General features: G+C 49.8%; 1 protein-coding gene across 1 annotated transcript; it reads left to right on the plus strand.

Annotated features, from left to right (window-relative positions):
* Window positions 1-3,324: 3,324 nt before the first annotated feature.
* LOC119707729 (interferon alpha/beta receptor 1-like) lies at window positions 3,325-20,495 on the plus strand. Its single transcript, XM_038153086.1, has 11 exons — window positions 3,325-3,622; window positions 7,065-7,185; window positions 10,439-10,623; window positions 11,857-12,014; window positions 13,228-13,375; window positions 14,512-14,626; window positions 15,725-15,921; window positions 16,192-16,346; window positions 17,133-17,286; window positions 18,708-18,862; window positions 19,941-20,495. The coding sequence occupies exons 1-11, from the start codon at window positions 3,439-3,441 to the stop codon at window positions 20,169-20,171; spliced, it is 1,803 nt and encodes a 600-aa protein (XP_038009014.1). The 5' UTR covers window positions 3,325-3,438; the 3' UTR covers window positions 20,172-20,495.
* Window positions 20,496-20,700: the final 205 nt, after the last annotated feature.

Here is a 20,700-nt window from a genome sequence, read left to right on the forward strand (position 1 = left end):
AGGATCACCACGGCTGGAAGAGCTCTTTGGGATCATCCAGTCCCACCCCAGCACCAGCACCACCCCAAACCCTGTCCCCAAGGCCACATCCAGACACCCCTGGGACACTCGCAGAGACAGAGGCTCCTCCACCTCTCTGGGAAACCATGCCAGTGCCTGACCCAAACATGATCCATCCTGCCCCTCAGCGCTGCCCAGGCCCTGTGCAGAGCTGTGAGCAGGGCTGGGGGTCAGGAGGAGGACAAGAACACAGAGGAGGTGTTGTTATGTGGCCCGGGGAAAGGAGAATGACGGCGGGTAACGAGAGTGTTAAAAACAGGAAAGGCTTCTGAGGGCAGGCGATGAATCACCTGTGCTGTGTCCCTGAGCAGCTGAAAGCAGCTACAGGACTGCAATAAAACAGAGATAAGGAATGTTTTCTAATGATGAAACAAACAAAAAACCCCACAGGTGATATTGCCTGGGAAGGGGGATATCACAAAAATCCCTTGGGAAGGGTAGGTGGATCTGATCCCCCTGGGCTCCCTGAGGTCCTTCCTCCCTGGACCGCTGTTCCTACACTGTTCACACAAGATGAAATGCTTCATTTGCCCCTTTCATCCTGTTCCAGAGCTGACATGAGAAGAAACCACCAAATTACGTCTCCTTTGTCTGTCAGCCAACAGAAATAAACCCAGCAGAGCCCAAAGTCCAGCAGGCCCGGTTTCCTCTGTCACAAGAGACTTTTGGGACAGACATCAATGGCCACAGGGACACAGAGTGTCCTGCCCTGGCTGCCTGTGCTCTGCAGATAGCACTGCTCTCCTCACAGGCTGGGCAGCACCAGCTTCTGCTCCTTTCCTCTGTGACATCCGTGAGGAAGGTGTATTCCAACTCAGCGAATACGAACCGTAAATATTTACTGGGCTGTAAAATGTCTCTAGCAGTGCCAGACTGGTGCAGCAGTTTTGGTTCAGAACGCTGACCCTGAGGTGTGGTTACATGAAGAAATGCCACAATCAGGTTTCCTTATCAGCTGCTGGGGCAGGAGGTGGCAGCCCTCAGGGGCTGAGCGTGCCTCGGGCTCAGCAGAGCCCCGCAGAGCCCCTCACACACCGCCAGGCCCCGCAGGATCTCCCCAGGCTCAGCAGAGCCCCGCAGAGCCCCTCACACGCCGCCAGGCCCCGCAGGATCTCCCCAGGCTCAGCAGAGCCCCTCACACGCCGCCAGGCCCCGCAGGATCTCCCCAGGCTCAGCAGCCCCGGGGCTGGAGCCCCCCGTGCCCGGGAGAGGCTGCGGGAGCCGGGGCTGAGAGCCTGGAGAGGAGCCCCAGCTGAGAGGGGCTCAGCCCTGCCTGGCCCTGGGGCTGTCCCTGCCTCTGTCCCTGGTGTCCCCGTGTCTGTCCCTGTGTCTGTCCCTGGCTGTCCCTGTGTCTGTCCCTGTGTCTGTCCCTGATGTCCCTGATGTCCCTGGTGTCCCTGTGTCTGGCCCTGGCTGGCCCTGGGTCTGTCCCTGGCTGTCCTTGGTGTCCCTGTGTCTGTCCCTGGCTATCCCTGTGTCTGTCCCTGGCTGTCCCTGGTGTCCCTGTGTCTGTCCCTGGCTATCCCTGTGTCTGTCCCTGGCTGTCCCTGGTGTCCCTGTGTCTGTCCCTGTGTCTGTCCCTGTGTCTGTCCCTGTGTCCCTGTGCCTGTCCCTGTGTGCAGGAGGTCAGAGCAGCCCCAGGCTCTGCTCCAGGCCCAGCAATGGCCCCAGAGCCACGGGCAGGGCCTGAGCCCAGCAATTCCCCTGCCCAGGAGGCACAACTCCTGCCCTGGGCAGGGACCGAGCTGGAGCAGAGACCAGACAGGGCTGGAGTCTCCTCCCTGGGACATTCCAGAGCCACCTGGACCCAGCCCTGTGCCCTGGGCTCTGGGATGGCCCTGCTGGAGCAGGGAGGTGGCACCAGTGACCCAGTGTGGTCCCTCCCTGCCTCACCAATCCTGGGATTCCAGGATCTGAGATCAGCAGACACGCAGCATCCCAGGCACAAGAGGCAGCAGCAGTGAGAAGGTTTTTACCCAAAAGTCAGTCCGTGCTCTCCCCGAGAAGCAAAGCCTGTCCTGATGATAACAGCCAGGATGTTGGGGGCACAGACCTTTGCCCACCAGAGTTTCAAATCCTCCTCTCTGGGAACGTTGGTCTGCCCACTGAGCAGTCTGTGTCTGAGGGGGTGGGAAGTGAAAGGTGAACACCTGATTTACCTCCCCAAGCCTGCAGCTGGGCAGGCCCGTGGAAAATATGAAACAAAAAAAAAAGAGAAGAGGAGCTCCCTAATCTTGTGATCAGAACTTGTGGCTGGCAAAAGGGAGCTGAGCCCAAACCCCGGTTCAGGGCCTGTGACATTCACACTGCATTTAATGCTCACTGCAACATTCAATTGAACATTTGAGAAATGGACAAATGGCAGCTAAAGACAGATTTCTCTCTCCCCAGACAATCACAGAATCATGGAATGGTTTTGGTTGGGAGGGACCCCAAATCCCACCCAGTGCCACCCCTGCCATGGCAGGGACACCTTCCCCTGTGCCAGGCTGCTCCAGCCCCAGTGTCCAGCCTGGCCTTGGGACACTGCCAGGGATCCAGGGATGGAATTCCATCCCAGCCCCTGCCCACCCTGCCAGGGAACAATTCCTCATTGCCAAGATCCCATCCAGCCCTGCCCTCTGGCACTGGCAGCCATTCCCTGGCTCCTGTCCCTCCATCCTTGTCCCCAGTCCCTCTGCAGCTCTCCTGGAGCCCCTTCAGGCCCTGCCAGGGGCTCTGAGCTCTGCCTGGAGCTTCTCCTCTCCAGGTGAGCACCCCCAGCTCTCCCAGCCTGGCTCCAGCCCTGCAGCAGCTCCGTGGGCCTGGGTTTGTGCCAAGCGCCGTGCAGGGCCACTGATGGCCGCGTGTGTCCCCAGCTCGGGCTGTGCTGTCGCTTTGTGACACCGGCCAGGGCCTGGGGTGGCACCGCGAGCTCCGGGAGGAGCGGGGGGCGCCGACACCGCCCTCAGAGCGCCCTGATGGCCTCAGAGCGCCTCACACAGCCCCGGCACTGCCGCGACTCAGCACTGACACAGCCCTGACACTGCACTGACACAGCCCTCACAGAGCCCTGACACTGCACTGACACAGCACTGACACAGCTCTGATACAGCCCTCACACAGCCCAGACACTGCACTGACACAGCGCCGATACAGCCCTCACAGAGCCCTCCCACAGCCCCGACACAGCTCCGACACATTTCCGACACCGCCCTCCCAACAGCCCCGATACAGCTCGGACACCGCCCTCACACAGCTCCGACACCGCCCTCACAGCGCCCTCACACCGCCCTCACACAGCTCCGACACCGCCCTCCCGGCGCCCCCGCCGCCCTCACACAGCCCGGCCTCTCCACGCAGGCGCCGCCGCCGGCGCTTCCGGCAGCGCTGCGCTGGATGGCGGGGCCCGGGGCTGCGGAGCCCGGGGAGGGATGGACGGAGGAGCCGCAGGAGCCCGGCGAGGGATGGACGGAGGAGCCGTGGGGCAGACGGACGGCGGAGCGGCGGCGGCTGTGGGTGCCGGGCGGGCGCTGGCTGGCGGCCGTGCTGCCGCTGCTGCTGGTGCCGCTGCCCTGCGCAGGTGGGTGCCGGGGCCCTCAGGCAGCGGGGCCGGTGCGGGGCTCCCTCCCCGGGGCCCAGGGAGGAGCGAGGTGCGGGTCCCGCTGCGCTCCCGGGGCTCTGCGGGGATGCGGGGCGGATAACGGCGTCGGTGAGGATGTGCCGTGCTTGCAGGGCTGTCATGGAATCACAGCGGGGTTTGGGTTGGGAAGGATCTCACATCCCACCCAGTGCCACTCCTGCCATGGCAGGGACACCTTCCCCTGCCCCAGGCTGCTCCCAGCCCCAGTGTCCAGCCTGGCCTGGGATCCAGGGATGGAATTCCATCCCAGCCCCTGCCCACCCTGCCAGGGAACAATTCCTCATTGCCAAGATCCCACCCAGCCCTGCCCTCTGGCACTGGCAGCCATTCCCTGTGCCCCTGAGGACTGTCCCTCTCCTCCACGCCAGTCCCACCCGTTCCCGGTGAATTCCAGCGGCTGCGGCTGCTGGGGGTGAAACAGCTTTGGATTCCCGTTGCTTGCCCTGGAAGTGACACTCTGGCAGAGCCTAAAGGATAAATGAGGAAATGAGAGGTAGAATGGCAGGATGGGGGTTTTGGCTCGCAGGGTGGGAGCTTGTGCCTTGTCTTTTGTCCTTACACAGCAAAAAAACAACTATTGCCCAAAACCTGTTGCTGGAAGAGGAAGGATTGTGAAGCATTACAAAGGAGGGCAGAGAGACTGTTTGTACTGGCAGAGCGTGACAGGATCAGGGACAATGGTTTTAGATTGCCAGAAGGCAGGGCTGGATGGGATCTCAGCAATGAGGAATTGTTCCCTGGCAGGGTGGGCAGGCCCTGGGATGGAATTCCATCCCTGGATCCCTGGCAGTGCCCAAGGCCAGGCTGGACCCTGGGGCTGGAGCAGCCTGGGACTGGGTGGGCTCTGAGATCCCCACCAGGGGGTGATTCTAACTCTGGAACTCCAATAGCTCTGCTGCAGTGACCTCTGCCTTCCCCTGAGCCAAGCCCAGCTGTTCCCTGTGCTGCTGCTCCAGGGTAAAGCTCTGGCCCTGGCTTTCTTTGCACATCAGAGTCCTTCAGAGCCTTTCCTGGTGTCACATGTAAGGGGCCTCCTCTTCCTTCTTTCTGCTGAAATGTTGACAGAAATTTTCCACTGGCTCCTGCACCCAGGGATGTCGTAAGCATCGAGCATCATGTGCTCCTGCTGGGGCTTCCCCTGACCCTGGGGTTTGCTCTTCTGCCATTTCTTGCTTTCTCCTGTTGCTGGATAGATTTCGTCATATAATCGTTATGATTTTCAGCTGTCGGCGTGGCTGAACGTCTCCTGAGCAAAGCAGTGATTTTTCTGTACAGGGACAGTTTGGGCTCGTTTAGTTTGCTTGAATTTGGCAGGGGAAAGAGATGGGCAGGTGTGCTAAAAGCATTTCTGGTTTTTAATCTCTTCTTTCCACACAAGTCTAATCCCATATGATGGTTTCTCAGAACCAAAATGTCACCATGCTCAGGTGGACAAACAGGAATTAGTTTTAAGTGCCTATAAGCCAGGAGGAAGTGTTGATTTTTAGGCTTCTCTTTGCACGTCAAGTTACTGCCTAAATCACAAAATTTCCCTGCTGATTAAACGTCACTGAGTTTGCTCCCTCCTTCCTGCATAGCTGTTCATGGGGAAATTAATGATTTGTGGAATTAATTTAGGGAAGCAGGCACGAAACTCCTTGGAAAGAGGGAAACGTGTGAAAGGGTGGATCACGTATTCCTGTCTGTAGGGTGCAGCACCCAGAGGTATCCTGAGAAAATGGATCAGAGCTCCAGGAACAGGAAAACGTGCAGGGCAAAGAGAGGAGGGTTAAAATATCAGCCCTGCAAAAAATCCCCAGACTTCTGCCCATGAATTGCACAGCAGTGTTTTGCTGGGTGTCTTTAGAAACCCCAAAAGCAGCAGGGCACGGCAGTGCTGATTGGAAGGAAAAGGTTAGGCCATGCCTCATATAAATTAGACTCCATTCGTGAATCCCAGCCAGTTTATTGGGATTTTTTTTTGGAACCAATGCAAAAGAGAGCAATAACATTCCTTCAGGACGCTGAAATTTGGCTTAAAAGGAAAGCCTCAAGAATTGCTGCTGCCATTCAGCTGTGTTGAAAATGACCTTCCTGGGGTATTTCCCAGCTGCACAGAGCACAGGCTGGGTTCAAACACAGACAATCTCTGCTCAGAGCATGGATCTGGGCAGGATCTGCCTCCTCTTTGCCCCCTGGCCTGCTGAGGTCTAAGCAGGAGAGCTGGCAAGCCTCATGCTCTGTAGAAGTGAAGGATTTGAAAAGATGGGCTACTCTGAATATCTGAATTTCTACCCGAGGCAAACAGAAATACTCTAATGACTGGAATGTGGTGGTGTTTTTATCAGCTGGAGTCGGTGGGGCCCTTGTTGTCACAAGGGTTTTGGTTGAATTGTAGCCGTCTGTTGGATAAATGTCTGGGGAAAAAAATCTGGTTTTTCCTTTGTTTTCTTATTTTCCAAGCAAACATCCTTTGGCATTCTCTGGGTTTGTCCTGCTCTGCCAGAAGAGCAACATCTAAAGAGCATCTAAATTACTTCAGATAAAATAGAAACACATGAAATAGAATGTCACGGCCAAGAGGTGTATTTCATTCCATTTCATTCCATTTCATTCCATTTCATTCCATTTCCTTCCATTTCGTTCCATTTCATTTCTGTTTTTAATATATTTTGTTTTGTTTAATTTATTTTGTTTTGATTCTTTATTTCTTTTATTTAAATTTAATTGTATTTTATTTAAATTCTTATTATATCTAAATTTTTAATTTTAATATTTTATTGTATTTTATTGTGTTTTACTTATTTTATGTATTTTTTTATTTTCATTCGTTTTTGTTTTGTTTTCTATTTTAATTCTATATCTATTTTACTTTTTACTTTTTATTTTATTAATTTTATTTTATTTATCCTACTTTATTTTTATTGTATTTATTTTGATGATGATTATTATTTATTTTAGATCTTATTTTATTGTAATATTTTACTTTATACTTATCCTGGTCTTTTACTTGCTTTTTATCATAACACTTCATTTTCTTTTATTTTAACATTTTATTTTAATTTTATCTTAATATTTTATTTTCTTTTCTTGTAATATTTTATCTTCGTTATATCCTTATATTTTCTTTGCTTTTTATTGTAATACTTTATTTTAATGCTTTATTTTCATTTTATCTTAATATTTTAATTTCTTTTTATTGTAATATTTTATCTTACTTTTATCCTAATATTTTATTTGCTTTTCTGTAATACTTGATTCTATCTTAATTTTATCCTAATATTTTATTTGCTTTTTATCATAGTACTGTATTTTACTTTAACATTTAATTTTAATTTTATTTTGATATTTTCTTTGCCTCTGATTGTAACGTTTGCTTTCTGTGCTTGCTGCTTTCTCCTAGGCCAGAGCAGCCTGCCGAGCCCAGAGGACGTGCGGGTGCACGTGGTGAACACCAACTTCACCCTGAGCTGGGGGTACAGGGGCAGTGACCCCCGGGTGACATTCTCAGCACAGTTCCAGTGGTGAGTGCCATCCCTGGAGCCATCCCTGGCACTGGGGTACAGGGGCAGTGACCCCAGGGTGACATTCTCAGCACAGTGCCAGTGGTCAGTGCCATCCCTGGAGCCATCCCTGGCACTGGGGTACAGGGGCAGTGACCCCTGGGTGACATTCTCAGCACAGTGCCAGTGGTGAGTGCCATCCCTGGAGCCATCCCTGGCACTGGGGTACAGGGGCAGTGACCCCCGGGTGACATTCTCAGCACAGTGCCAGTGGTGAGTGCCATCCCTGGGGTGACATTCTCAGCACAGTGCCAGTGGTCAGTGCCATCCCTGGAGCCATCCCTGGCACTGGGGTACAGGGGCAGTGACCCCCGGGTGACATTCTCAGCACAGTGCCAGTGGTGAGTGCCATGCCTGGAGCCATCCCTGGCACTGGGGTACAGGGGCAGTGACCCCCGGGTGACATTCTCAGCACAGTGCCAGTGGTGAGTGCCATGGTCTGAAAGACAAGGTAGGAGTTGAGGATAAACAATTACTGCTTCAAGTCTGTGCCTCCTTTTTTTTTGGCCAGGACATTTTAAATGTCTCTGTGAATCTCTTTATTTACTGAGGTGTGGATGTGTGTTGATTAAAAAAGAGCTGCTGATTAAAAAACCTGATTATTGCTGAAGTCCACTTTTCACCTCTGTGGTTTCTATTTTCCCTTCCTTCCCATTCCTGGCTCGTGTTACCATTAGTGGAGTTCTGCTGCTTTTATGCTCCTTTAAACCACCTTTGTCAAGACTTTAAAATTTCTTCCCATGAATTAGAAAATCTTTGCCAGGCTAGGGAATATAATAATCCTGAGGATGTAATTCTGTGTGCTGCCAGTTGTAGGATCATTTGTAAGCAGATAACACTGATTGCACTGGTGATAAAGCAGCGTGAAAAGGGGCGACGTTTGTGAGAGTTAAGAAGAAAATAAGAATCATTTCAGTGGTTGTGGGCTGGATTTATCCCAGGCTGTTTATCCTGGGATGTGTTATAAATAACTATGTAGTTATTGTGTTTTGCTATTATTGGCTTTTGTAAATTATTTTGATAGAGTACAGTTTGTAATCTCTTTTAACTGCTTTTGATGTGGTGTAATTTGTCAGCCTTTTATAGTTAATACTCTAATCCCTGTGTGGATTGTGTATCTCAGTATATCTTAGATAAATATAAATTATAGTTTAGGCTTTTGCAAAATATTATGCACTGTGTATTATGACATTAACTTTTACAGAAGTAATTGTAGCAGTGAAATAATAATAGTAATAATTGTAATAATAAATTATAATATTATTAATTAATATTGATAATTAATTTAATAATACTAAAGCAACATTAAATATTAAATTAATAAAATAATAATAATTGTAGCTGTGAAATAAAAACTAATGCCTTTATTTTTGTAACTGGCAATAGTGAAATATCTATTCAATAGTGAAATATCTATTCAATAGCAAAATAGCTGATATTGATTGAAAGTACTTGTAAAGCTCACTAGATAAGAAACCATTGAAAAGAACCTGGAAAATAACACCAAAGAGCAAATCTACCCTTGGGCTATCAGTAGCTGTCAAACCATGGACCAGGGGGCCTTGGGAGGAAATAAAACATAAAACTCCCAAAATGCCACCTGTGAGGAACTAAAACACAAAACTCTCAAAATGCCGTCTATGAAATAAAACAAAACTCTCAAAATCCCATTTATGAAATAAAACAAAACTCTCAAAATCCCGTCTGTGAACTAAAACTCCCAAAATGCCATGTGCGTTGTGCTCTGAGATGCAGTCCTGGGTCAGACTGGGATTAAGGATTCCTGGAGCACACAGACTCCAGGGAGGTTGAGTGTGTGTGGTGTCCACGGCAGTGCGTTTGTGCAGTCAGGGGGTGTCTCTGGCAGCCCAGCGCTGTCTGTGCCTCCCCCACCTCATTCAGCTTCTCACAGTGCCAGAGAGTGAGCCTTACTCCTCACAGGCTGTTTGTCCTGGGGCTGCTGTTTGTCTGGGGGTGTTGTTGATCCCGGGGTGTTGATCCTGGGGTGTTTATCCTGGGGGTGTTTGTCTGGGGGTGTTGTTGATCCCAGGGTGTTGATCCTGGGGTGTTTCTCCTGGGGGTGTTGTTTATTCCAGGGTGTTCGTCCTGGGGGTGTTGTTTATTCCACAATGTCTCTCCTTGGGCTGTTGTTTCTCCTGGGGGTGTTTCTCCTTGGGGTCTTGTTTCTCCTTGGTGTGTGATTTATCTGTGTTGTTTCTCCTTGGGCTGTTGTTTCTCCTGGGGTATTGTTTATCTGTGTTATTTCTCCTTGGGGTGTTATGTATCTATGCTGTTTCTCCTGGGGCTGTTGTTTCTCCTTGGGGTGTGATTTATCTGTGTTGTCTCTCCTGGGGCTGTTGTCCCTCCTGGGGCTGTGGTTTATCTGTGTTGTTTCTCCTGGGGCTGTTGTTTCTCCTGGGGCTGTTGTTTATCTGTGTTGTCTCTCTTGGGGCTGTTGTTTATCTAGGTTGTCCCTCCTGGGGCTGTTGTTTATTCCAGGGTGTCTCTCCTGGGGCTGTTGTCTCTCCCGGGGCTGTTGTTTCTCTGTGTTGTCTCTCCTGGGGCTGTTGTTTATTCCAGGGTGTCTCTCCTGGGGCTGTTGTCTCTCCCGGGGCTGTTGTTTATCTGTGTTGTCCCTCCTGGGGCTGTTGTTTATCTGTGTTGTCCCTCCTGGGGCTGTGGTTTATTCCAGGGTGTCTCTCCTGGGGCTGTTGTCCCTCCTGGGGCTGTTGTTTATCTGTGTTGTCCCTCCTGGGGCTGTTGTTTATTCCAGGGTGTCTCTCCTGGGGCTGTTGTCCCTCCTGGGGCTGTGGTTTATCTGTGTTGTCTCTCCTGGGGCTGTAGTTTATCTGTGTTGTCTCTCCCGGGGCTGTTGTTTATCTGTGTTGTCCCTCCTGGGGCTGTTGTTTATTCCAGGGTGTCCCTCCTGGGGCTGTTGTCCCTCCTGGGGCTGTGGTTTATCTGTGTTGTCTCTCCTGGGGCTGTGGTTTATCTGTGTTGTCTCTCCCGGGGCTGTTGTTTATCTGTGTTGTCCCTCCTGGGGCTGTTGTTTATTCCAGGGTGTCCCTCCTGGGGCTGTTGTCCCTCCTGGGGCTGTTGTCCCTCCTGGGGCTGTTGTCCCTCCTGGGGCTGTTGTTTATTCCAGGGTGTCTCTCCCGGGGCTGTTGTCCCTCCTGGGGCTGTGGTTTGATCCGGGCTGTTCTCTGTCGCGCAGGCCGGAGCTGGAGGACGCGGGCTGGCGGGAGCTGCCGGGGTGCCAGGCTGTGGCTGCCACGGGCTGTGACTTCTCCTCGGCCATCTCCGAGTACTATGACGCCCACTACGTGCGCGTGAGGGCCCAGGCAGGGCCGCTGCTGTCCCCCTGGTCCCAGGTCCTGGAGATGGTTCCGGAACAAGTCGGTACGAGCTCGGGCTTTGCAGGGACGCCGTGCTTCCTTCGGGATTCTGCTGCCCTGCCCTGCTCAGGCGGGACCCCACCTGCAGAGCCCCCAGCCCTGAGATCCAGCAGCAGGAGGAGCTGGAGCTGCTGGAGAGAGCCCAGAGGAGCCAGGCTGGGAGAGCTGGGAACGTTCAACCTGGAGAAGGGAAAGCTTCAGTGAGAGCTCAGAGCCCCTGGCAGGGCCTGAAGGGGCTCCAGGAGAGCTGCAGAGGGACTGGGGACAAGGATGGAGGGACAGGAGCCAGGGAATGGCTGCCAGTGCCAGAGGGCAGGGCTGGGTGGGATCTTGGCAATGAGGAATTGTTCCCTGGCAGGGTGGGCAGGGGCTGGGATGGAATTCCATCCCTGGATCCCTGGCAGTGCCCAAGGCCAGGCTGGACCCTGGGGCTGGAGCAGCCTGGCACAGGGGAAGGTGTCCCTGCCCTGGCAGGGATGAGGTTTAAGGTCCTTCTCAACCCAAAGCAGTCTGGAATGAGGGATTGTGGAAACACCACATGTGGTTTTCCACTGCTGGCAACAGCAGGACAGGGAGAGTTTCCCAGCAGGAACATAAGATCAGGCATCTGCAGGTCATGGAATGCTGCAATTCTGTCTTTTCTGGAGAGGCAAAACCATTTCAGGTGGTGCTGGTTTCCTGACTGAACTGCCTGTCACTTTATATTTTTCCAGATTATTTCTTGGAAGTCCTTTTTCACAGTAGATTTTTGTAGAATCCCAGGTTGGTCTGGACGGGGAGGGACCTTAAAGCCCATCCAATCCCCCCCCTGCCATGGGCAGGGACACCTTCCATCAACCAGGTTACCCCAAGAACCCCATTTTTGGGAAGTTTGTGGCTTTTCAGCAGTTCCAGTGGTACTGAATCCTTTCTCTGAAGTTGGATTTGTTGGACTGAGCTAAGTCTCTTGCCTTGCAGGTTTTAGAATTTCTACTGATTTTTTTTTGGAAAACATTTGCTACTAATAGTTAATTTTAACTGCTTTTGGAACCCGCTGATGGTATTTGGTTGTTAGGTTAAATTTCTTTTAGAAACTGCCTGAGTCATGAAAACTTAAGATCCTGTAGGTGATTATTCAAAAGAATTAAAAATAACATACCACAGGCAGGTACTTTAGGTTTACCATTGTGTACTGCTTTTGGGGTGTATTTTCTCAAAGCAGACATGTTTAACTTCTTTTTTCTTTCCATATCTGCAGCTCAGATTGGTCCCCCAGGGCTGGAATTGCAGTCCACAAATGGAGTTGTAAAAGTTATCGTTTCTCCTCCGGAAGCAAATCAGAGGAAAAAAATGTGGATCAATGATCTGAGTTTTAAATACAACCTGGTCTTCTGGGAAAACTCCTCACATGCTCAGGTATGAGCACTTCTTTCTTGTTATTTACTCTTTCCAGAGCTGCCAGAGATGGACTTTAATTCGTGCTCTGAGATGGAATTGTTTGCTTCTGGCACTGTGTCACTGCTCCTGTGTGTTTGAAAGTGGGGGGAGGTGTTTTTTTTCTTGGTGGGATGATTTTGTTCTTCCCATAGGATTGTTTTATTGGGATTGCCCTGATCCAGGGACCTTTTTGAGGTGTTGCCATTGTGAACTGGTTTCCAAGGCAGCGTGTGTGTCCTGCAGAGCACCCAGAGCTCTCTGTGAAGAGCAGGGGAGAAACTCTTCCTTTTTTATCTTTTCTAGGGAAGTGAGAGTCATCTGAATTGGGGCAGGGATCAAGGGGCAATCTGTGTTATTTTGGGAGATCAGATCAAATTCATCACTTCAGAAAGGACCTGGAGGGGCTGGAGAATTCCCGAGGGAGCTGGGAAGGGGCTGCAGAATTCCTGAGGGAGCTGGGAAGGGGCTGAGCCTGGAGCAAAGGAGGCTCAGGGGGGCCCTTGTGGCTCTGCACAAGTCCCTGCCAGGAGGGGACAGCCAGGGAGAAACACAGGAATGAGGAAAGGACAGGAGGGAACAACCTCAAGGTGCACCAGGGGAGGTTCAGGTTAAAAACAGAATAAAATTCCCCTCTCAGAGTGGCCAGGCCTTGGGCTGAGCTGCCCAGGGAGGTTTGGAGTCCCTGGAATTGTCCCAGAGGAGTCTGGATGTGGCCTTGGGGACAGGGTTTGGGGTGATGCTGGTGGATCTGGGGTGGCACTGGGTGACCCTGGAGGGCTCTTCCCACCTCTGGGGTTTTGGGATTGCACTCCAAAGGAGCAGAAGGCCCAGAAGTACAGTTGGGTATGGTCAGTCCAAGCCAAAGGCAGAGGAGAGAGCAGGGTTTGGGTGAGGAGGGATGGCAATGTCCCACCTCATCCTGGGATGTCTGTGGGGTGCACTCCTGCTCATGCCCAATCCCTCTCCCCTTCCATGGCACAGGAGCCCAAAATGTTCCTGCCTGTCAGTCGCTGGCCAAACTGCAAACTTCCCTTTGGGATTTCTCCAGCTCAAACACCGTCCTACCTTCTCTGTTCCACCTTTTTAGGGGGGCATGATGCAAGGGGGCTGAAACCTTGCAAAGTGATCATTCAAAAGTGTTCCTGAGGGAGCACAGCTCCTCTCACGGGCTCTTTGTGTTTGTTTCTTTCAGCTCCAGAGCAAAACTGTTTTCCCTGTTGACACCATTGATGACCTTGCCCCAGACAGCACCTATTGCTTCAAAGTCCAAGCAAACCTCCCCACGGAGGGCAAGCAAGGCTTGTTCAGCCCCACCAGCTGTGTGAAAACCACCCAGAAAGGTACCCAGGAAATCAGCTTGCCTGCAGATGATGGCTTCTGTCAAACTGGCGCACAGCCACTTGTTCTGAAGCAACAGGAATGGGCAGAAGGGCCAAATTCCTCCTCATTTTGATACTAAATATATATATATATTATATATATTTGCTCTGCTCAATCCACATAAAATATGTCAAGGGTAGAGTTTTAATAGTACAAGAAGGTTTTTGCCATGAGGCAAACTTTGACATTAATTTGGAGCAAAAACCTCTTTGTGTGCTTTGGGAAACTCTTCTTTTTGAATCAGTGACTGAATCAGGAGGTAAAAAAGCCAGAAGCCTCTGGGATACTTGGCACTCAATGAATGCACAGAAAGTTGAGCTGAGCTTAAAAAAATGCTGCTTTTATGTAATCCTTGGTGAATTGATTGTTACAGCTGCTGAAGAAAGGCCTTGGGGGGCAATTTGCCACCTTGTTATGTAAAATTAAAATCATTTTCTGTGCTGTGCAGTTGCTTTTAGATGTTCATTTTAGGAAAAAATAACTGCAGAAAGTCAAATATTAAATTGGACAAGGGTGGTCCATCATAATGAGTTGATGGAACATCAAAATGTAAGTAAATGGTAAATGAATATTACTTTATACACAAAATGCACTAATTGAAACACATAATTGTCTTTTAAAAATATTAAAAGAATACATGTGTATTTTTTAAAATATTAAAATCATAGATGTGTGTCTTAATAAAATATAACAATAACTGATACATGCAAGTTTTTATTATAATAAAATATTAAGTAATTGTCACATTCATATTTTAACAAAATATTAAAACAAAAGGTCAAAATGTACAGTAAATACAGATATGCATTTTATGTATTTTTCTTCTCACGTTATTCCCAAACCAGTTTATTTCTGCTCCTCTCAATATTTGTGTACTTTAATTTTTTTTCTGAATTGATTTTAACTGGTTTTTTTAATTTTAACTGTTTTTTTTAATTAAAGGCTTGATGGGATGCTTTGCCTATCACAGCCCATGATTGCAATCTGTATCATGAATAATCTTTATGGTGTCATCATTGTCATGAGAAATGTCCACTCCCTGTCCATAACACGAGGTTTTTTTGGTAACTCTGGGTTTCCTTTTCCCCCTGAGCAGTGAAGGACCTCCTGTGTGCCGCCAACCTGAGTGTCCTGGCTCTGAACATGAAATTCCAGCTGCTGTGGAGCACCCAGGAGAATCAGGGTGTGACCTACAACGTGCAGTACCTGCTGTGAGTTCAGCCTCTGACCCCCCTGCCAGCTGCAATCCCATTTATTGTCTTCTGCAGGGAGGTTAAAATGACATGTTTGGTGGCTTCGTGTGTGAGTGGGAGTGTGGATGGCTCATTGCTGTTAAGAGAATTCCATGGAACACCTGAGCCTGGCATTTCAGGGGCCTGGGCTGCTTTTGGGGGTGTTAAACTCCTGATGGAAGGGACTCCTGAACGCTGAGGGACGATTTTAAAGCTGGCAGTCCTGAACTGCTTAGTGGCTTTTTGAATGTGGAGAAATTAGAGTGAAAGTGAGCAAAGATACAGGCGGTGGAGGTTTCGGTTGTCAGCAGCTTGGATTTCTTCTGGGCAGACCTAAATAGGGGAGAAAACCCAAGGTAGCACATTGTGTTCCATAAAGAAGTGTTGTGTCCCATAAAGAAATGTGTCCCATAAAGAAAATGTTGTGTCACATAAAGAAATGTTGTGTCCCATAAAAGAAATGTTGTGTCACATGAAAACCCATCTAGTCATATAAAAACCTCCTCATGCCATGTGAAATAACCCTTGGATCACACCAAACCCCACCATATCACACACACAACCACTGTATCACATAAAGGAAACCAGATAAAAATCATATTGCATCAAAAAACAAGGAATGCCATCAAACCCCATCAAACCCATCCAATCACATCCAAACCATCCATTAGGAAGCAGCTCTGTAAACCTGTATCTCAATCTCCAGCTGCTGCATGAACATTGTGGCCAACACCTAGCAGAAGAGGAGGGATCCCCTGGCATTCCTTGGGAATTCCTGGCATGGCAGGAGAGCAATGGGCTGCACAGAGCTACGTGAGAACTCCTCATTTGGCTTTCCAGAGCCCGTCCACCCCACTTCTCATTTCTCTGCTGAGGCTTGGTTAAAGCCTGACTTGTGTTCCCTGGCCCTTTTATCTTCATCCTTCCATTCAGAAATGTCTCCTATTAAAAAGCTGATTTATTTTTTTTAATTACTAGAGGCCTTTTTGCCCAAAACTGGGCCGAGTGCAGCGAACAAATACGATTTTTTTTGAGTTCAGGGAGCTGACATGAGAACTCTTGAATTCTCTGTTGCAGTGGCTTCTTGAAGACGCTCCACGATGATTACTCAGAGAAGTGGCTCAGTGTGCCCAGCTGTGAGAACATCACCAGCACCTGCTGCAACTTCACCTCCATCATCACCCCCGCTGGATTTTATTACCTGCGAGTGCAGGCCAGGCAGGGACACCAATCCTGCTTCTCCAGGGAAGTCAGAGTGGATCCTCTGAAAACAAGTAAGGAAACGTTTCCTGAAATGCTCATTGCTCAGCTAACCCCTGCCAAATGTCTTTATGAGCTGACAGGAGACTGGAGGGGGGATTTCACAAGAGTACAGTGAAATTAGTTGAAATGTTTCTCAGGATATTCTGAATTAAACTGTGAAACTATACTTCTAACTGTGTGTTTCTTCAAAATTATCATGGATTTCACTGACAGCATTTGAAGCAATAATTTTAGTTGTATTTTTTTAGTTGCACCTTAATTATTTATTTTATTGTTTTCAGATGGAATTGGCCCTCCTGGTGTAAGGCTGGACCTCAGTGACACTTTGCTCCACATCCTTATTTCTCCTCCGGGAGGAGATGAGGAGGAAGTCATGAGGGACCATTATGACTTGTCCTACAGGATCCTGTACTGGAAGAATTCCTCAGATATGGAGGTGTGAACAAATTTCATACAATATAAAATTGATTCTGACTTAAAACCCTGAGCTTCCATTCTCCCTGAGGAGCTCCTTTCCAAAAGAGGCACATTTCTGATATATCAGTCTTTAAAAAGTCAATTTATTGGGCTTTTTCATGAAAGATTCTATCAAAAACCTGATCACTGTGCCTTTTATCACCCAGTGGTTGAGATTTTAATGTAACTCTTTTAGAAATCTGATCACTGGGATTTTTATCTTCCAGTGACGGGGTGAAATCTCCATTTCCATGGATGTGTCTGTGTGCAATGGGATGGAAAAAGGTCCTCAAGCACTTCATCCTTTTAGCTCACATTTTAATGCATCTTTCCATGTTCTTTAAGTACTTCTTAGGGTAAAGTATTTCACAGTAATTGGTAAAAAGGGGGCAGAAGAGAAGGAAGCAAACTGCAGCAGGAAGGAGTTTCCTGGAAACTTGGGACTGGGACATGTCAGAATGGGGGAAGCACTTGGTTCTTGCCCAGCAAGTGTTTGCTGAGTTTTGCTTAGGAGCTAAGGGGGTGATTTATTTATTTTATTGAATCTGGGTGCCCAGGGAGTTCCTGGAAGTGTTCCAGAGGCACCTGGCTGTGGGACTGGATGAGCTGGGGAGTCTCTCCAGCCCTGCAGAGTCTGGGGTTGCAGCAGTGTGTGGCATTTCACAGAATCACGTCTCCATCAGAGGCTGCAGCTCTCACCTTTTTGTGATTCCCGTGCTGCCCGTGGGATCTGATCCCTCCTTTTTCCCTGCTCTGCTGTTTCCAGGAGGAGGTGAAGCAGAAGGAGGTGAAGCAGACCATAGCCATGGTCCCTGATGTGTCCCCCTCCGCGCTGTACTGTGTCAAAGTGCAGGCCTTCTCTGAGCCCTACAACAAAAGCAGTGCCTACAGCCAGCAGGAATGCATCCACACCCCTGCAGGTGGGCACAGCCTGGCAGCAATTCCCCCTGAAGCTGCAATTGTCACCCCTTCCCTGGGGGCTCAACACTCCTGCCAACACTGGCAGCACCTGGCTGGGCAGAGAGCTTCGCTCCCCAGCCCTGCGTCTTGGGAGGGAGCAAGGAATCACTGAATTCCACCTTTTCTGGGGCATTTTATCCTTGAAACTTAGTCCTTCTGGGAGTGAATCTCCTGTGCTGAAGAGCGAGGAGATAAATCAGATTTGTAGGGCTGAAAGCTCATCTTGGTGCCAGGGGAGAGTGGGGAGATTGCACTCACTCAGAGCACAAGAACAAATCATGGTGAGGATAATTGGCCACGTAAAATTTTATTAACACTGTGAAAATTTCTGACTCTTCAAACTGCCTTAAAGCCAAGAAAATGTAATATCAGCAATGCCTGGCTCACATTCAGGATTCATTTATGTTGTGGTCCTCACTACTGTGTCTTAGCAAACCTAAAAAGAACCAAATGCCACTTCTTACCTGAATAAGATAAATATTTTAATCTGTTTTCCTAGGTGTTCCTCTTCCCCTTATCCTGCTGTTTCAGTGAATCTCTTTAAATCCAAGCGGTGCCTTCAAGACAGACCATGCTTTGTCTTTCCCATGTTTTTATAGCCCAGAGTGAGAATCTTCCATTCTTAGATCATGAAATAAGACATGAATGTGTCCTTGGGATTACTTGGAGAGTGGCTGCTGCTGCCTGTTGATTTCAGTATCACCAAACTCCTTTCAGTTTGTTGAGATAATCATGGAATCATGGAAGGGTTTGGGTGGGAAGGACCTTGAAGATCATTTCATTCCACCTCCCTGCCATGGGATCAGCTTCCCCTGTGCCAGGCTGCTCCAGCCCCAGGGTCCAGCCTGGCCTTGGGCACTGCCAGGGATCCAGGGATGGAATTCCATCCCAGCCCCTGCCCACCCTGCCAGGGAACAATTCCTCATTGCCCAGATCCCATCCAATCCTACTTTGAAGCCATTCCCTGGCTCCTGTCCCTCCATCCTTGTCCCCAGTCCCTCTGCAGCTCTCCTGGAGCCCCTTCAGGCCCTGCCAGGGGCTCTGAGCTCTGCCTGGAGCTTCTCCTCTCCAGGTGAGCACCCCCAGCTGCTGGTGCTGGGGTGATGGAGGGACTGGAGCATCTTGCAGGTCTCTTCCCACCTTGGTGAGTCTGTGTCCTTGCATTGGAATATATTTTGTGGCTTCTTTAAGCAAAATTATCTCAGACACTGGCACAGCATCAGTTTTCCCTGGTGCCCGTGGCTGTGGAAGTGTTGTGGAATGTTTCCACGATGTGGAAATGTTGAATTGTTTGATGGATTCTGCAGCACATTTGGAGCTGTGCTTTAATGTCTGCTGGTTCTGAATACCTCAACTGAATGGTTTTTATTCCCAATTTTAGGTACACAATTGCCTCTGATTATTTTTGGGATTTTCATGGGTGCCCTGCTGGTTGTCCTGCTGGTGGCCACTCCTCTTGTTTTTGTGCTCTACCAAGCCTACAACAAAATCAGATACGTGTTCTTCCCCTCCTGCCAGCCTCCCCTGAACATCGAGGTGAGCTCTGACTTCTCAGGCATCACACAGCCTCTTTGGAGGACAATGAACTTTAAATATCACAGAAAAAGAGATGTTTATGTGTTATGAGTCAACCAGGGTTCATTTCAGAGGTTTTGTCAGTGGTCTCCAGAGCTCTGTCCAGTCTCCAGCTTGGCACAGGTGCTGCTTAGCAGGGATCCTGCTCTGGAATCAGAAGGGCAACCCTCAAGTGTGTCTTGACACCTCTGTACCTGGATTTTCTTTTAATTCCTGTGTGGCCTCCTCAGGCTCTAATCCATGAAATGTTGCAATTCTGTGGTGGTTGACACCTGAGCAGGAAAAGGGCTGAGATAAAATGTTGGAGTCACCCTTTAGTGTTGGATTCTGTGAGTGCAGCTGGGAGGTGGGAGCTGGGATCTGTCCAGGGCACAGGGACAGGAGCAGAGGGAACGGCCTCAGGCTGGGCCAGGGCAGGCTCAGCTTGGCCAGCAGCAGGAATTTGCCCATGGAAAGGGTGCTCAGGCCTTGGCAGGGGCTGCCCAGGCAGCTTTGCAGTGCCCATCCCTGCAGGTGTCCCCTGCAGGTGGCCCTGAGTGCTCTGGGCTGGGCACAAGGTGGCCGTGGGGCACAGCTGGCACTGCCTGGGCTGGCAGGGCTGTGCCAGCACCAGGGATTTGGGGACTCTGTGAACTGAACTTCATCCTAAATCTGAGCTGGTGACCTCAGGGAAACAAGCGTTGGGTTAGGGGTGGGAAACCACCCAGTGCTGCTCAACATGAGCATGGAACCCCAGACTGGGTTGGGCTGGAGGGACCCCAAATCCCAGCCAGTGCCACCCCTGCCATGGCAGGGACACCTTCCCCTGTGCCAGGCTGCTCCAGCCCCAGTGTCCAGCCTGGCCTGGGCACTGCCAGGGATCCAGGGGCAGCCCCAGCTGCTCTGGGCACCCTGTGCCAGGCCTGCCCCTCTTCACAGCAAAGATAAATCTCATTTGTGTGACCATGGTGTTTAGCAGAATTAGCTTTTAATTATTTAACTCAGTATGTAATCATTATTTGTGGGTGTTCATCTCTTCCCCTTGTGCTTCTGTCCTCAGGGGTTTGGAGCACAGCCCTTCAGCAGCCCTTACCTGTCAGCTGCAGCAGAGGAATCCGTGGAAAATTGCTGTGTGATTGAGTCCATGATCACAGAAGAGGGAAACCAGATTGTTTTTACAGACTACAAACATTCCAGCCAGAGCAGTCGAGACTCAGGGAATTATTCCAACGACGACAACACTTCTGGGAGCAAAGGATCCAAAGAAACACTGGAAAAGGAAGTGGTGTAACTTTGGGAAATCAGAATTCCTTTATGGGATTGCCAACTTCACAAACACTTCAAGCCTCTTTGTGGTGGAAGTCCCAGCCTGAGGGGGACACTGTGACCTTTGGGATTCTCAGGGGGACACTGTGACCTTTGGGGTTCTCAGGGCACACTGTGACCTTTGGGATCCTCAGGGCACACTGTGACCTTTGGGATCCTCGGGGACACTGTGACCTTTGGGATCCTCGGGGACACTGTGACCTTTGGGGTTCTCAGGGGGACACTGTGACCTTTGGGATTCTCATGGCACACTGTGACCTTTGGGATTCTCATGGCACACTGTGACCTTTGGGATTCTCATGGCACACTGTGACCTTTGGGATCCTCAGGGGGAGATTGTGAGTTTTGGGATTCTCACGGGGACACTGTGGCCTTTGGGATCCTCAGGGGGACACTGTGACCTTTGGGATCCTCAGGGCACACTATGGCCTTTGGGATCCTCTGGGGGACACTGTGACCTTTGGGATTCTCATGGCACACTGACCTTTGGGATT

The sequence above is a fragment of the Motacilla alba genome, chromosome 1 (genome assembly GCF_015832195.1).
Source record: "Motacilla alba alba isolate MOTALB_02 chromosome 1, Motacilla_alba_V1.0_pri, whole genome shotgun sequence".
NCBI lineage: Eukaryota > Metazoa > Chordata > Aves > Passeriformes > Motacillidae > Motacilla > Motacilla alba.

What these genes read in the sequence shown, in the direction of transcription:
- LOC119707729 (XM_038153086.1), top strand. Translation starts at nt 3,439, where the DNA reads ATGGCGGGGCCCGGGGCTGCGGAGCCCGGGGAGGGATGGACGGAGGAG. An exon ending in AGAATTCCTCAGATATGGAG is followed by an intron (nt 16,347 to 17,132) that starts GTGTGAACAAAT and finishes TGCTGTTTCCAG; the next exon opens with GAGGAGGTGAAGCAGAAGGA. An exon ending in ATGCATCCACACCCCTGCAG is followed by an intron (nt 17,287 to 18,707) that starts GTGGGCACAGCC and finishes TCCCAATTTTAG; the next exon opens with GTACACAATTGCCTCTGATT.